At 37.1% G+C, this 17,457-nt stretch overlaps 1 protein-coding gene across 3 annotated transcripts in view; it reads left to right on the plus strand.

Annotated features, from left to right (window-relative positions):
* Nucleotides 1-497: 497 nt before the first annotated feature.
* Nucleotides 498-17,457, plus strand: part of LOC119730695 (smoothelin-like) — a 76,704-nt gene continuing 59,744 nt past the window's right edge. For all 3 annotated transcript variants that reach the window (XM_038203692.1, XM_038203694.1, XM_038203693.1), the window contains exon 1: nucleotides 498-707. In XM_038203692.1, coding sequence (XP_038059620.1) covers nucleotides 663-707 — 45 coding nt within the window. In that variant the 5' untranslated portion in view covers nucleotides 498-662. The remainder of the gene's footprint in view (nucleotides 708-17,457) is intronic.

Below are 17,457 nucleotides of genomic sequence, written 5' to 3' on the forward strand. Positions count from 1 at the left end.
ATCGTAGTTTTAATCAACTTGACTTGTACATCATAAATTTTGCACGATGAGCGACAATTTCTGAAGAATATGTTCGTCAATATTTATTTGATTTTTCATTCCACGAATTAAAAACCACTGTCCGGGTTCTACAACTTCGGAGGTCATCGAACCTTTTCTTTTATTTAAGAGAACACGCCTACATTGTCTATTCCATTTTACTAAAGGGGTGTTTTGTTTATTTGTCTTTAAAACGTTTTGACAATTTCTTTCTAAGTGACTGTTCTTGGTTTTAAAAATTAATGAATAGTGATATAGTATGATTAATTAATACTTTTTGTTTGAATTTTGACCCTACCCTGAAATCAATACAAATTTGGTATGAATGACCTTACCCTTACATATCACAAAAGTACTGACCAATATTTGCATAAGAATAGCTCAAACGTCAACACGTGGGGGTTCCATACAACATACAGTTTGTGTTATGCAGACTGTATTTATGTACGTACGTGAACTCAGTATTGCATGCAGTGAGCCACTTTTTGATTAGGCCCCTATAACTTTGTGTATTCGACAAAGAACAGCCCAAAGAAGGTTGGAAATGACAGTGTACCATTCATAATCATAGACTCTTTGGAATCTAAGAAGTTGCATTTGTTTAGTAGAAGAAAGAGATCAAGATGACTGCTTTGACTGAAGTTGGAGAAGAAGGGCTACGAAAGATGGTAAGTTGTCCCACAGCATGTCCGTACTGGATTCTGTGCAATGTGGTTGTTGGTTCATCATGGTTGGCTCAAAGTCTAACTTACTTGACAATCCATCAATCAATGGCAACGCAATTCCCGTTGTGAAAATAATGTTGCATTCTGACGCCACTTTTTTTTCATCAGATCTCAATGAAGGTTAGTCATTGCCAAAAAATGTTGAAAAGACATGAATCTGGGACTGAGAAACATTTCTAATTTTGTTAGAAAATACTTTTAAAATGCACTCAACACTCCATAGACTTTGTACACAATCAAAGAAGTGGCGTGTGGATTACTACATTCTTTCCAAAATAGCATTTCTCATTCACTTTGAAATTGAAGTGGTTTTATTTGTACGTCTAATTTCAGTTTCATGGTTTTGGGCATTCATACAGCACACATCACAGTTTCAGCTGATAAAACAAGTTGCACGTCTTGCGTTTGTCGGGTGGGGGTCTGTTTGTCGGTCGTTTGATTTTCTGTCTGTCTTCCATGGTCTCTTTTTTTTCTCTTTTCTTTTTAGATCTGAAGTTATCTAGGGGGTGTTTTCCTTGCTTTTTCTTGTTAATATGGTGCAGTATATAAAATAAAACAACATTCCAGGAATTTGTGCAATTTTAAAGGGTTTTCATTTTGCCCATGTGTTATATAGTGTAACTGTAAGTCTGTTTTAATGTTTGTGTTTTTAGTCATGCTGTGGGAGAGCTACTTGACAGTGATTTAGTTCACTTTTCAGCAATCCCGCAGGGGCGTGCAATTATCTTGGTGTAAGGGTCTTAGTCTTTTTTTATGGTTTAATGTGTATTTTTTAAACTTATGTCTTTTATTGATGTCTATACTGTCTGTAATATTCTTATTATTTTTAAACCCATTGTAAATTTGACCTGCGAAATAACAAATGAAATGAAACTGAAGGACATTGTTACTCATTTACATCGATTTTGAAAGTAATTCAGTGTAACTCAACTAGTTCAAATAGCCTGAAATTTTGAATTTTTATCTCACGACTTAAAACTTGTCTTACTTTTGTTTTCATGTATGCCTGTATGACGATTGTGTAGTTACGGGCCTTCTTTCTATAGAGAATAAAAACCATAAGGCCATTAAAACCCTAACCATTAATCCTCAAACGTCCTGCCTTTTTGAAAAAAAAAGGAAGGAGGAGCCTAAGGAGGCCCTTTTTTTGTGCTCCAAAATAGCTCTAGCTTTTTATTTAAATGGCCGCCAATTGGACTCAGGAAATGACATACCAGCTTATATGGGCTAGATGCAACAGAGAAGGAGGCCAAAATGATGTCACTGTTTAAAATTGATCTTTTTTTTTTCTGTTAAAAAAAAAAAGGAGAAAAAAAAGAGGGGGCCTCCTAAAAGGAAGCGGGCGGGGACGCTAAACATGTTTTTTTATTTATTTGGCTTTATGGTTACTGGAGGCAACCAACAAGAATGTTGGGAAAGAATGTAGTATCCAGACACAACTTCACTCTTCAGCGGTTGTGTACAAAGTCTATGAGCATGATGAGTCAAGAAAATGTTCTACATGTACAGGTCCATGTACATGTAGTATTTCCTAACAAAATTAGAAACGTTTCTCAATCAGTCCCAGATTCATGTCTTTTCAACATTTTTGAAATGAATGACCTTTATTGAGATGATATTAAATATGAAGAAAAAAGTGGTGTCAGGTTGCAACATTATTTATTATTTTATTATTATATTATTTATTAAAACTGTGATTGGTCAATTTGAATGCAGTGTTTTGTAATACAACAACAGCCAGGTGCGCATACGCGTAACATGATACAGAGCGCGTGACACAGGTTTTTTATCATGGATGTCTATTACATGCAACGGGTGAATGACCGAAGACCTGATATAGAAAGCGCCCGCTGATTGGTCAAAATCTGGAGGTCATGGGGCGGTTGTCTTGCATAATTGATCAGCGAATCTGCTCACATATCATAGACCATGGCTTTTGCCATGGTCTGTTACATATAGACTAGATATAGAGCAGGGTTTTGATTTTTTGAGGGACATTTTTGGGAAAAACAAATTGAAAAAGACAAATTGCAACACACACAAAAAAGATGGCGATCACCGCAATGCTCAGCATGTGCACAGGTAGTACGCAAAACCGTGTTGATTCAAATGATGCAACCAAAAAAAGCATACAATGTAAGAAAATTGCATTTTCTACTGAGATACTGTTCAAAGTTACCAAAAAATAGGGCCATTTGAATTTAAGGAAGAGTGCTTAAATTGCAGAAATCATTTTGGAATGATAAAAAATAATTTAAGGACTAAAATGAAAGATTGGCCTGGAACTACACAATGGCCTTTTGTATGATGTTTGGCAGCACCAGCAGTGAGCTATATCATTGAAAAACCAAACCAAACAAAACAAAACAAAAAGAAAATTGTTGGCTATTAAAGCATATAATCATTTTTGAATGTGCAGCATCCAATTTCAATTGCACCCTCTTCTTGCAATGCGAGTCTAGGGAAATTATTATAAACTGAACTTGTTTTTTTAATTTTAAGAAAATGGAAAGAAATTTTAAAACTGCTGTCAACTCAGTAAAGTGCTTACAGACAGGATTGGCTTGAAATATACACACACAAAAAGTGGAGGGCCTTTAACTAACATTTTGGATCCTGGCAGGACCTTCCTGTATTGATATCAAGTTTTTATTACGAATTAATTAATAAAAAGACATTCTGCAGAACTATTTGAACTCATTGGGGTGCAAATGTGTACAAAAGTGTACAAATCCTAGTACAAACTAACCACGCAAACTTTTTCAAATGTGCCTGGCAGCCAGTTTATGAGAAGAAAAATCTGTATATAATTTGAGGCACATTTTCAGATTCCTCAAAAAGTATTTGGGAAATTATGAGCTACCGGGTAGTATGAATGCAACTGACAGGGCCTAAAGAAATGCACAATAAACCTCCATGGGTCTACATTTGTTCATGTAGTATTTAGAGGAATCTATTTTAGCACAGGGCATTGTGTTATGATTGAGCCCACTCTGTCATTGGTAAAGAAACAAGCTGTACCCCTATGTGTACATGATGTAGCTAAGTTGGCGGTACCATACATTGTACAGCAACCCATACAGCACGCATGTCTCCCAGTATGCCCTGCACATAGCCCAGAACAATGTTCTGTAATCCTGCATTGCTTTTACATGTAGTACAGAAAACCCCAAATTCCAAGGTCTACATTTGTAGGTGTAGGCATACAGCATGTACCGGTACATACAGTGTCTGTGTTGCCATTAGAGAGCTTGGAACAACAGTTACTTGAGCAAGGAAAAAGTGCAAAGAGCCTTGAGGCTTTCAGAAGGTGGGACCTCCATAGGACTTGATGACGTATGTAGGCATAGACACAGTAAATGACAATCAATCCAAAAACAATTGAAAGAGATTTTGTTTTGGCATATTAACTGGATGCCTTGTAATATTGCCATTTTGAATTCCAAATCTTCCTTTCAACTTTTCAACCTCATCTGCAGTGGAGCATTGAAACCCACTTGAGTTAACCTTTGACCTCCAGTCTGGATGGCAAGGTCATATATAACCAAGGCAACCAATTATAAAGCATATATTCCTAAAGTTAGCGTTCTGTGCTGAAACAGTTACTCATGGATAGTTTGCAGACATTTCTAAAGGAGTGATGTTTATTTTGAGGAGTAAACCTCCACAACCCCTTCATAATATTTCACTCTTAATGTAAACTTTGAAATATGTTAGTCATGTTTTGTCAATATGGGGTTGATGTTCAGTTTAAAAAAATCAGACGCAGGATAAATAAACCCATACCGGTACCAGCGTACAATGTATGAAAATGAAAGCACGGACAATTTCTTGGGAAACTTTTATTCTTTGAGTCCTCAGTAATTTTTTCCATACTTTTTTAAATTGCATGTAAAATATATATATTTCTTTATCTTTTTTTTTTTTTTGGGGGGGGGGTTAACGGGGTAGGGATTGTTTAGACTATCCATAATGAGCAATTCCGGCGATTAATTATGCACAACAAGACTGCATCTTGACCTCGAGATTCTGACCATTCAGCGGGCGCCTTGTATCAGGTCTTCCATAACCCGTTGTTGTATTACAAAAACATGACAGTCAAATTGACCAATCAACAGCATAGTCCAGATTTCTGATCGAAACGACCTCACAATTTCTAAAGTCGACTCTGATTGGCTTGCGCATGGGGTCGCATTAAATTGGCATTGCTCAGATACATACGTGTATGACGTTGGATATGGAGAGGGCTCCGTTGAATAAACGTATACATGTACTCAGACCAGGGGTTGTCCGTGTCCAGTCAAAGTATGTATGTAAAGTATGATTTTTTTTATCCTTGCTGTCAGTGTCTTACTGTCATTAGATTAAGAATAGTTTTTGATGATATCCGTATTTGGTGATTTTCTTTTTTTGGGGGGGGGGTTAATAATTGCAATTGCAGTGATCATGATCATGAATGGCATTTAGAGATTATTAAATGTGCCGCTTCATTGGTTTATGTGCATTTCTGTCATCATCATCGTCCATGCTTGGACAGCTCTGGCCATCTATGCCAAGCAACCATGTCCAAACTTCACATCTTGGCTTACGCTTCATGTACCCAAGAACATATCTGCGCTGCGGCTGTACCCTTTAAAAAAAGTCTCCAAGCCAGAGAGGCAGTGAATAAAAATGATACCAAGCGATTCTTGCTCAATGTACATTGGTCAACGGTTGCCTATCTCGGCATATTGTTCTCCTGTTCTTGAGGCATTTCCTCTCCCAGCGAGGTATTGATGAGGCAAAGAATGAGACATTCAAGTCAGTCTTTGATGCAGGGATGGAATAATCATCTTCTGAAGGGGCAGTGACATCTGGTCTGACTAGCTCCCTCTTCAGTTAGTGCGCACAGCGGATGATTAGATGACATGCATTGCTGCATCTTACTTCAAGATGTCTCTGCAAACACTAACAGTGAATATTCTAGAGTAGAAGTTGAGTTTTGATAACTTGACACCACAATATATTCTCCGTTAATTCTAGATGATCTTGCTAAACTTTTGTAATAAAAGAGAATTATGGAAAAAGCTATCTAGCCATAGGCCCTATTTTAATTGACCCCAACTTCCTTTTTGCATTTTTGCAAGAGAGTTTTCTGAATCCTTCAAAATTCTTCACTGTGCGAAGTCTGACTCAATATGAATACATGTGTTTTTTTTTTATTAATTAGCTAAGGTAAAAATAAAGTTGGTAAACATGTTTTTTTTAATTTATTTTTTATTTATTTATTGTATACAATACTTTGAAATATACTGTGAAATCAGGAACATAATTTAAAATTGGTTTGAAATTCAAAAGATGTAATATTTCCTTGATCTCAATTCTCACAGCAAGTTTCTTACTTCCAATATACCATTTTCATTGTACACTGTGTGCACTTATAGCATGAAATACCGGTACTGTGTCCACATTGGACACCCGGTATTTAATTGGAGGTCGTGATGCGTATGTGACTTACGGCAAAATATATACCCAGAGGGTTTCTAATAGAGCAGTGCGTGCGATACAAAGTTTGCACTTCACAAAACCACTATCCTCTGCCTGCGCATCAGTAATGAGGTTTTTATTTGATTGCACCTCGCATAACTTTGTTATTGATGCATTGGTTCTGTAGACAGATGATCACTTGTCATGAAGACCTTTATGCCATTACACGCTCTGGCTTTGCCAAGACAAATTGGAGTCTGCTTTATGTTGCCTCGTGGAAAATATATTCTCCGGATCATTGTTAATGGAATGTTTGCAGATTTTAATTCCTAAAAAAATGCTGTGGATTTATTGAAGGTGAGCTCAATTTGAAATCAATTAGTCTTACAGTAAGTTTGTAATTGTTTTCTGAATCGAGTGCTGACATCACTGTGCAATCATTTATATTCTGAGAATGTTTGGATCAAGTTAAAAAAAACTTGGACAAAAATAACACCCGCATATTTGGGAGATCATACATGTAGATGCTGAAATAAACTTAGCACAGTTAATATTACAGAGCAAATCCTGTAAAAGTCATTCTTACTACATGTATACATGTGTAAATTTATAAACACTTATAAATAACATTTGTAATGTTCATTGGCCAGAAATTGATTTAAAAACATAACTTGAATAATATTCAGTTGAACAACATGTAGAATTGCCTTTTCATAAATTTAAGGATTGCATCATTCCCATCTTTGCCTAATCTCTTCAAACTAATATTTGTTTGAGGATCCAATTCTACGAGTTTAATTAATGTGGAGTTTCCACATTCCTAAAATGTTACACCTCGTACCGTAAGTGTGTTAATTTGACTTTGACGTTTCAGCTTTATTTATTTTTGGAGTAAGTTGTTATCTATAGCCTTTCAACCAATTTACAAGTGTGTCTTTTGCCCCTTAACCTGTATAAAGGTTAAGGGCAAAGTACGGTACATCTTGGACTTTTGACTGTAACAACCAACAGCTGCAAAATATGAATTTCTCACTTCAGTCTCAGGCTGTATCAATTTCACTCTAAAACGTTTTGAGCATCTATAGTCCTAATAGTTTTTAGTAGTATCCCTAAATAAACTTGAGCATACAGTAAACCTAAAATTTAGGCCATGTAAAGTAATGAAGTGTGGTCTTTCTGGTTGAGTCATGAAGTATCTGATAGATCTACCAGTATGGGTTTATATGATGTGATGAAAGGTTTCCAATTACTTTAAAAGAACTGAAAAGGTTTGAAAGGATCAAAGACTTTCCAGAATGCTGTCAGTCCTGATCATTGTGTTGAACCTGTTGATGGACATCACTGCTTGACAAACAAGGTGACTGGTCCTTGGCAAATTGTGCTCACCTGTGTAAGAAGATTAGCCTCAGAGTCAACAAAAGCTGTGATTTATTGCACACAGGCTGCCTTTTGTTGGACAACAATCAAACCATTGGTTCCAGATGGTCAAGCATGGTATTGTAATTTGTGCAAAACCTTTGCGCTATTGTGGTTAAAGGGGTCTATAGAACTGTTGTGATGTGTAAAGAAAGTGTTGAAATGATGTACATAAGTGACTTTTGAAAAAAAAGTCATTCACTAGAACATACATGCATAGCACTTTAGTTAAAAAAAGCTTCTCAAACAAAAGCAAGCACATGTACTAGGAAATGGAGGCCTTACAATTTCTGACGGAAGGCCTTACAATTTCTGACGAAGGCCTTAAAGACTCTTAGAAATGTTGAGGTGATATATTGGCTCAAAATTGCACCCGCTGGAGATTCAAGCAAATATCTGCTCAATGTGAATAGCTACAAATGTATACGGAATCTCCATCTAATTAAGGCATAAGGCAATGAGTTTAAAGTCTATTGATAAGTTCAGTTTCGCTGTACTTGATCATTGTGAATTGCTACCGGTTACATGTAGCATTGATGTGGACTCAGTCTACTCATGTTTTAAGATCCAAAGGAGACCATTTTTTATTGTCTTGACATATTTTCCAGTACTTTAACCCCTCTTTTAACTTAAGTTATAACTTATTTTATTATAACTTAAGTTATAACTTATTTTATTTCTTGTTTTATTTCTTGTTTTTTAATGTAATTTCCGTGGTATTTTATGTAATTAATGCGCGTTTGATCAATTTTATGTAGACCGCGCAATATAGATATAAATTTGTTATTATTAGTAGTATTGCCGGAGGAATTGAGGCTTGCAAGTCATTGTACATGAAAAGTCTTTCAAACTCTGGCAGTCATTGAGGTCAAAGGTCAACTTCTGGTGGACAGTTTAATTATCTGTGTCTAGCAAGGTGATGTAAACATGCCACAGAGCTGTTCATTGGAATATAACTGATGCATTCATACTACATGACTGGGGATTACAACTTTAATTACCGGTAAAGCTTGTTGTAGATCATGGAGGAAGGAATAGATGCAAGCCTACAAGTATGCAAGAAGGTTTGGTATGTAACCCCTGGTTCAGACAGGCGTTCCAGAGTCGCGCCAAACCAAATAGATTAGGAGCGACTCCAAGTCGACCTTATTAGAATTTTGTTTCAGACAGGCGAACTTATTGCATTGGAGTATTGTGTACAAACCAACAAACACGGGATCTTGGCAACAAACCGGCATTGTGCTGCATCGATGTATGGGCTGCATGCGCGTTCCTTCACTACACAAACGCCTGGCCGTGTAATACGTAATCATTGATCTCCATACACACAGTGTATATGGAGATCAATGTACGGTACGTAATCGATGCATCGACGCTGATTCAGAGCGTAATGCGCGAAGTGCGCACGTATCGACGAAGACAGCTAGCAAGCGTTCGCCATGTGCGCTCGCGTTATCTCTTGCACGTCACGCCAACATGCCTGTACAACATGGATACTGGAAGTCTCGGTTTTCCGCTTTGAAAAAAATGTATGTTGTGTTGTATCGGGGCGACAGTGGGACGTACATTTATTGTAAATTTTTGCTCTGCAACACGACATCGAAATCTCGTGTTTGAAAGGATTAAATCTGCAAAAAGAAAACTTTTAAATTATAAGCACTGCGTCGCGCGTTAAACACATCGCCTGCAGTCCTTATTTTTGAAGGTCACTACTTATTTACATACATTTGCATTGAGTTCGGCTCATGACTAGAGTGACGTCTGAAACCAAGTCGCTCCTGAGTCGTTCTAACGACTCCAACAGTCGATCTTTCGCCATCGAGCGCGTCAAGTCGATCTTAATTGTTTCAGACGTTGGACTTTTGACGCACTTAATTCAAATCTAGACTTTCATTTGGTTCGGCACGACTCTGGAACGCCTGTCTGAACCTACATGTAGTGTAAGCTTGAGTAGGGATTTTTTTTTTTAAATATAAAGCGCACACAAAAATACTTAAAAGAGCTACATGTAGCTCATTAAGTAATTGTATGGATTTAAAACTGTGACCTGGTCAGAAACATACATGCATGTAGGCCTACCGGGTACATGATTACATCTTATTGTAGGTACCATAATTCTGCAGGTTGTGGGTTACAGTCCAGCCTGGACTTAGGGTTATGGGTTGGTATTGTTATTCTGCAGGTTGTGGGTTACAGTCCAACCTGGTGATATATAAGTATGTAGGTACCATAATTCTGCAGATTGTGGGTTACAGTCCAGTCCAGCCTATGGGGTTAGGGTTAGGGTAGGTACTGTAATTCTGCAGGTTGTGGGTTACAGTCCAGCCTATGGGGTTAGGGTAGTGTAGGTACAATAATTCTGCAGGTTGTGGGTTACAGTCCAGCCTATGGGGTTAGGGTAGTGTAGGTACAATAATTCTGCAGGTTGTGGGTTACAGTCCAGCCTATGGGGTTAGGGTAGTGTAGGTACAATAATTCTGCAGGTTGTGGGTTACAGTCCAGCCTATGGGGTTAGGGTAGTGTAGGTACAATAATTCTGCAGGTTGTGGGTTACAGTCCAGCCTATGGGGTTAGGGTAGTGTAGGTACAATAATTCTGCAGGTTGTGGGTTACAGTCCAGCCTATGGGGTTAGGGTAGTGTAGGTACATTATTAATTCTGCAGGTTGTGGGTTACAGTCCAGCCTATGGGGTTAGGGTAGTGTAGGTACATTATTAATTCTGCAGGTTGTGGGTTACAGTCCAGCCTATGGGGTTAGGGTAGTGTAGGTACATTATTAATTCTGCAGTTTGTGGGTTACAGTCCAGCCTATGGGGTTAGGGTAGTGTAGGTACAATAATTCTGCAGGTTGTGGGTTACAGTCCAGCCCATGAGGTGGTGGTGCTTGCGTTCCTAGGCAAGACACTTTTACCAATTGCTCCTCTCCAGCCAGGAATTTTTTGAAACTACCATAAATGGCAATGTTCATGGAGATGTACATTTCCCATTGAGCTTGCCTTCGCACTATAGACTAGTCATAGCCTCCATATTCAGGGATACTGAGTGTAGTGCCTTGGAGACACTATTAGTTTCAGGAGATATTTTTCTGTACACAGTAATTTACCAAGAAATCAAATTATACCCGGGTATCAGAATATCATTCATGCACAAATAGGCTTAAGTGTACTGGTCATTTTAGAGGCCCGGATGTTTGTAACAGCTACAGTATACAACTATACATTGAATTTAACTTAAGAAATAAATTTATAAAATAAGTTTGTAATCTAGGCATGGTGTAAAGTTTGATGTGACATGGACCTCTCCTTTTTTTCTGTGTGTTTCACAGCCATTGTACACTATTGATAAGTTGCTGATAGGCATGGTATAAATTTCAATATTTGTATACATGGTGCACCCAGCTGAACGCGGTGTAATCTTTATTGTATACAAAAATGGACTGCCTGTAGCATTGTCAATATTGTTCAGCTATTGGAGCTGTTTGTTCCTAGGTATCCCAGCAGTGAAGTGTTACTGGGGTGCATTGATGCTTCAAGTATGGCATGATTGTTAGAATGCCGGATCTAGGTTCAGTCAATATTGATTTAAAATGTTAAACTGTGCAGTAATATACCAACATGAAAAGATTAAAGGTTAGAACTGCAAGCTTGCGTTAGAATGTTAGATTGAGTGCTACATGGCTTCTGTCCACACATGTATGTCATTTATATTGGCCATCATGTCTACTTTATCTGACACTCACCCATGTTTATGAAATTACATTGGTGATTCAATAATAGGGTGTGTTTTTGCCCTTCATTGGTGAAGGGCAAAACCCCAAATTATACCCAACACTAAGCATTCAGCCCTGACTCAAAACAATATTTTTTTGTGTCTTGTGTTTTCTTGTGTTTTGTTATTTATTTGACAAATGCTTTAGGCTAATCAATAGTCCACTCAGACACCATTTTGCAGTAAGGATTCCTGAACCATCTAGGAAGATTTTAAAACTGAAGATTTTCCTTGTCAAAATGTATAAAATGCCTGCTGAAACTTGTGGGTTCATTCTCTTGCATTTTTTTAAAACGTGTCATTACGTTTTCACCTCAAAGTACAGCAGTTATTTTTTTTAATGATCTCATCAAGCAGATCCTATAAATCATTAGGAGGTTTATTTCTGGGATCTACACAGTATGTCCAACATCCAACTCACTTTCCAGATGTTTAGGGTTCTCCACTAATTCAATTTCCCATTCCAATTGAGCTCATTAGGCAAGTGAAAGGCAATATTTGGAATACAAGTCCAGTACCACTGCTGTTAGGTAGACTACCATGGAGCTTGGCGTGGCAGTTTGTTCCGGTCTTGATGCCAAGTCGCTTGGGGATTATTACCTACTTGAGCAGTGATCCAGGGCATGAGTTCCAGAAATCACAGAGTTGTGGGGAATTGGGGAATGGATAACGTTTCAAGGTCTTAATACAAAATAGTGTACCTGAGAACTTGATATGGGCAAATATAAAGGGTCTGCACTCTGGTAGAAAAGAACTGCCCAAGCATGCAAAAGTTGGAGAAATCAAATCACAATGGTATACAATGTACTAAATGTAGGTTATTGAACTTGTTGGCAACAACCCACCACTATGATATAATGTCTCTAACTTTGCATGCTTGGACTTGTTGCTTTGTAGTGATATCTGCATTTTAAAGATCAAAATTCACTGCCTGGAGAAGGGCATAGCACTGGAATGTTTTCATAATTTGCAAGTTCAGCCTAATACATAATATGCTTTTAACTTACACTTCCATCGAAAGCTTGCCTAAATTTGTTGCTTCATATTGATTGCATGCCATCTTACATCTATTAACCCTAACCCCCTAGGCCCTTGTTGCTTACAACCATCCTCAATCCTCCAAAATCCTCCAAAAATTTTCAACTCCGCCTAAATTTTTCAAAATTGTCAGACAGTCCTGCCTCAAAATGCATTCATCCTCAATCCTCCCAAATCCTCCTCATCCCAAAACTTTGCACTCGTGTTTAAATGAAGGATAAACAACGCCAAATCCTTCAAAATCATCAGACAGTCCTGCCTCAAAATGCATTCATCCTCAATCCTCCAAAATCCTCTTGTGCTTCATTCACCATTCATCCTCAATCCTCCAAAATCCTCATGTGCTTCAATCACCATTCATCCTCAATCCTCCAGAATCCTCATTTGATTCAATCACCATTCATCCTCAATCCTCTAGAATCCTCCAAAACCGCCAGGAGGATTTTGGAGGAGTGAGGAGGGTTAGGGTTAAGTGCATGTAGGTCTGGATCACAGAATATCTACACAATGTCTCAACTGTTAATATCATTTCATTAGAAATGGGTTATTGGGCCCAATCTGACATATATTCCAGACAAACGTGTTCCTTTGTAAGAATACGCAAAAGTTTAGTTTCAGGGTATAGTAGTTCTGGCTTGCAAACTATGAACCAACAAAGGTACATGTATGCATACATTATGGATACATATCAAACAAATACATCCTGTCTGGGGAAAATGAAAATGGAATATGAAAAAAAGTTAAATGTAAAGCATCGTGGCATTAGGAAATTGAAATGGAATATGAAAAAAAAAGTTCAATGGCAACAAAAATCTTAACTCCTGACAGCCCAAACAATCTACATACAGAACCACCACAGGAATAACCTCAATGTTTAGATCACCTTGGGAACTACCATCATCACCATAGGAACCACACTACATGGCTATCAAAAATGACCCCCAAAACCCTGATTTATCATTGTTGCCTCTGAGTAAGTTTGCCAGCTGAAATGATGTAAACATGTACCACCTCTGATCCAGTTGCATGATACATGGAAACTTTACCCCACATACACCATTTTACACCTCAGGTGAGTTTCATGAGGTCACTGATATGAAAGAGTTGAGGTCACGATCTGTGAGGTCACACCAAGGGTAACCCAAACAATACCTAGTTGGGCCAGGCACCCTGGCAGGCCCCATCCCCTGGGGCTGTTTATGTGGTGATAGGGGGTGAGCTGCTAGAATCCCTGGTATGTTGAAGGTGAGATTGTGTGTCTTGAGGTGTTCAGCTAAGGACATCATAAACACTGCTGAAAAGAAAGTCTTAGATTTGTTGGTTGATTTTCTGTGACTGAGTCCATCTTTGAAGTGTTGTGTTTGTCACCAGACTTGCTGATAATTAAAATGCATGCATTGGTACAGGAATCTTGTCAGTGTAATTAATTGAGTAAAAAAAATGTGTTGAAATTAAGGAGGACTGAAATTTTGTTCAAGAACTGTAGAAATCAGCAAAATGGCTTTTTTGTTTTAATTCAAAGTGTCATATGTTGCTCCCTTGTCCCTTTTTACATGGTTCCTTATTACCGGTATTTGTACAAACTTACTCAATAATTTAAAGACGAACATTTGAAATAGAATTTCAATTTTTTAACTGGAAAGTTCCTGGTGTTGGCATAAAATATTGTTACATTTTATGTGTATGAAGTGTTTGATTTTCCTTCAAAAATCATTGAGTAAATAAACAAAAATTATTGTATTGTAAATTTGATTTGCAGCTAATAAGTCTATAAAACTGTTTCCAAGCCCATAAAGATGTCAACGAAAAGAAGTTCAGAGAGAATCATGAGTGTCAGTGGTACAAAGATTTCAAGGAATCACATAACTTACTGCCTTGAAGGTGGAGTTTGTTTCTTCAGGTGCATTTTACCAAGGACACAATTAAAATATAAACAGAAAGAAGAGGATTACTTTTCTTAGCAATGTCTCACAACTTCCAAGGTACCGTATATTGTAAATTTATGCCAGACATAAACAATTTTCCAAAACAAACACAATTAAGCAAGCTAAGATAGACATTTGGTTTCATCCTATGTTAGTCCTCATAATTTGGCAGCAGAGAATTTTAATGACTGTTAAAATAACAGAAATAATTGGATTTGACCAGCGGCCATTACTATAACTGTGCTGACCTTTTCTATACAATTACATTAGAAGGGTACATTTGCATGCTGTACAAATGTCATGGGATCCATTGGGGGAAAATTGCTGAGAGTATATAGATACACATGTTATGAGCATTACAATCTGCCTCAGGGATTCTTAATAAATACATTATATCTACAGCTACATGCGTTACTTTATTCAGGTGTTTGTTTAATATTGATGTGCCTGTTATCAGTGGTCTGATTGTTTGCTTAATAAAAACATACAAACATGGCTCTCTAGCTAATTTTTATTCGTAATTTTCTATCGCTATTTTTTTTAAGATAGAGGGAAAGTTATGTTTCAAAAATTCAAGTCAGTGTCATATTTTGATTCCATTCAAGGTTTTATTTTCACCATGTAGTACATGAATATTACATGAGTTTAGTGATTGGCTGTAAAACATGGTCATTGTTGATAACTCTCATTGTAATTAAATGTGAGAAACCACGTTTAAATTGGTAACCATTTATCCAAACTCTCGGGCAGTATTAGCCTACTTTATAAAGGCTTCCACCTACCCCAGTGAGAGTTTTGCTGCAGGAATGGTACTGTACAATGTACATTGGAAATGCCCCATCACTGAAATCATCAAAACACTTATTGTACTTGGAATGCATGTTTGACACAATAGTTTTGAGTCATTTAATAAATATTTAATTTTAACTTAACTTCCTTGAATGTGATCAAGTTCATGCATTACTCAAGAGGGACCTTTGACCTCCTGTTTACTTGTACAGACATCTTACCACTTTGTCCAGCTTGCCTCGGTCAGCTGGCTACATGTAGTTCAACAGAGTTCAGAGTGTACAGACATCTTACCACTTTGTCCAGCTTGCCTCGGTCAGCTGGCTACATGTACATGTAGTTCAACAGAGTTCAGAGTTCTCTATTGAGATACCTGGTACATGGGGAAATTCCAAAATTTGAAATCCAAATTCCACAAATGAAACTTGTACGCCTATCATTTGAAGCGTATTATCTGTATTTTATTAAAAAGTAGTTATTTTTAACAGTGTTCAACAGTTCAGCTGTTACTTTTAACTGAAAAATTAAGTAATTTAACTAAGTATACAGAAATATCAATTTTTCTGAGTAGAGTAAAACGGTGCTATAATGTACACCAATATAATGAACGTGTATTATAATGCACTATCACCATATGAATGACCACTATAATGAACAGTTTTTAAGGAACCCACCATGTTCATTATAGTGGTGTTCTATTGTACTTCTGACCCCATGGTGTTTTGAGCCGATTTCTACTAGTACAGTAAAAAAGTTGGATGAATAAGTTCTTTCTTAAATCAGATTAGATTAGAACTGATAGGAGATATCATAATTAAAATCCACTTTATAACTCTCATGATGCACACTGTTGAATTTCCCGAAGTGTACGTCCGACACCGTGGAAGTGCCACTGTACCACTCAAGAATATTGACCCAAACTACCGGTAGTTAAAGGGAAAATACAACATTTGCAAACATCAAAAAATAAAACTACCAAATTATTTTGAAATATCTTGCTGGACGGTTAGTGAATGACAGTCTAAAGCATCCTGTAAAATCATGGCACCTAAAACACAGTCATTTTCAAGAAAAGTGGTATTTTTGTATCAATTTCCAACAATGGTCGGCCGACCAGCGTTGGAAAAAACTCGCTTATTTCAAATGCTGGCCCCAATTAACCATTTTAGTTTGTTGTTTGCGATCGATTACACACCTCTGAACGGATACAAGCCAGCTAGACTGGTTCCCTGACCTTACAATTCCCCAACGTCTATAAATTGCTCCGTTTCATTTAAAATGGAGTCAGGGAACCAGACACATAAAAATGATTGTTTTTCTTGGTTTTTATAGCATCTACGAACCCAAAACGTCAAAAAAGTCAGTGTAACAATATTTGCTATATATTTCCAACCCCCCAAATTCATCCGTTTCTGAAAATTACAGCAAAAGCAAATGATGTATATTCCCTTTAAGAAGTTGGTTAAAGATGTACTAACTATCCATGTTATATGTATTTTCAAGTTTCACCCTAAAAAGTAGATTTTTCTAGCAATACAAAAGTGATTGACTGTTGAATGAGACATTCAGATGTTCTCTTCGTCTGTTCCTCACTGGTTGATGTCTGTTTCAGGGTTCCCCCATAAAGTGCATTCTGCATATCTTTGGGTCAGGTTTGTGTCAATCATCGCTTCTTAATCTATGCGAGGATAACCTTTAAAAAAATGAATTATGTCCTGTCACTGCATTTATTGGCGACTTTGAAAAATGACCCAATGAAATTCAACAAGTATGCAATTATGCGAGAAACTGATTCAGGCTGTGTCTATGTAGTAATATTGAACATGGAGTGGTAAAGATTAATTTGTTTGTTGCATTGATGAAAATATAGGCCTTACATTCAATAAAGTGAACAACTTTAGAAACACTAACTTATTTTCATTGATTTTGCAATGCAAAGAATGAAATTGTTCATTTTCATTGCTGTTAGAATTTGGGGCATTTGAGTACAAATCACAATTCATGCAGAATAAGCAAAAAGGACCGAAATAGGTGTACTGTCATTGGTGTATCATTGGTTTTGGGCATCACACCAGAAAAAAATGACGTCACTTTGAATTCTAAGTGTTTCCAGCATTACCTTACTTGTTAACATTCTTCCTGCACTCTGCATGCAAGTACAAAATAATATAAAAAAGCCCAGGATAATTTAAGCAATAGATTAAATGAATTAATAATTTATCACTCTTAATTTCAATTTTGCAAGTAAGCATAAACTCATAGTTTTGGATGGGAAATGTGTATCAAATGTAT

The sequence above is a fragment of the Patiria miniata genome, unplaced genomic scaffold (assembly GCF_015706575.1).
Source record: "Patiria miniata isolate m_02_andy unplaced genomic scaffold, ASM1570657v1 HiC_scaffold_22, whole genome shotgun sequence".
Lineage (NCBI taxonomy): Eukaryota > Metazoa > Echinodermata > Asteroidea > Valvatida > Asterinidae > Patiria > Patiria miniata.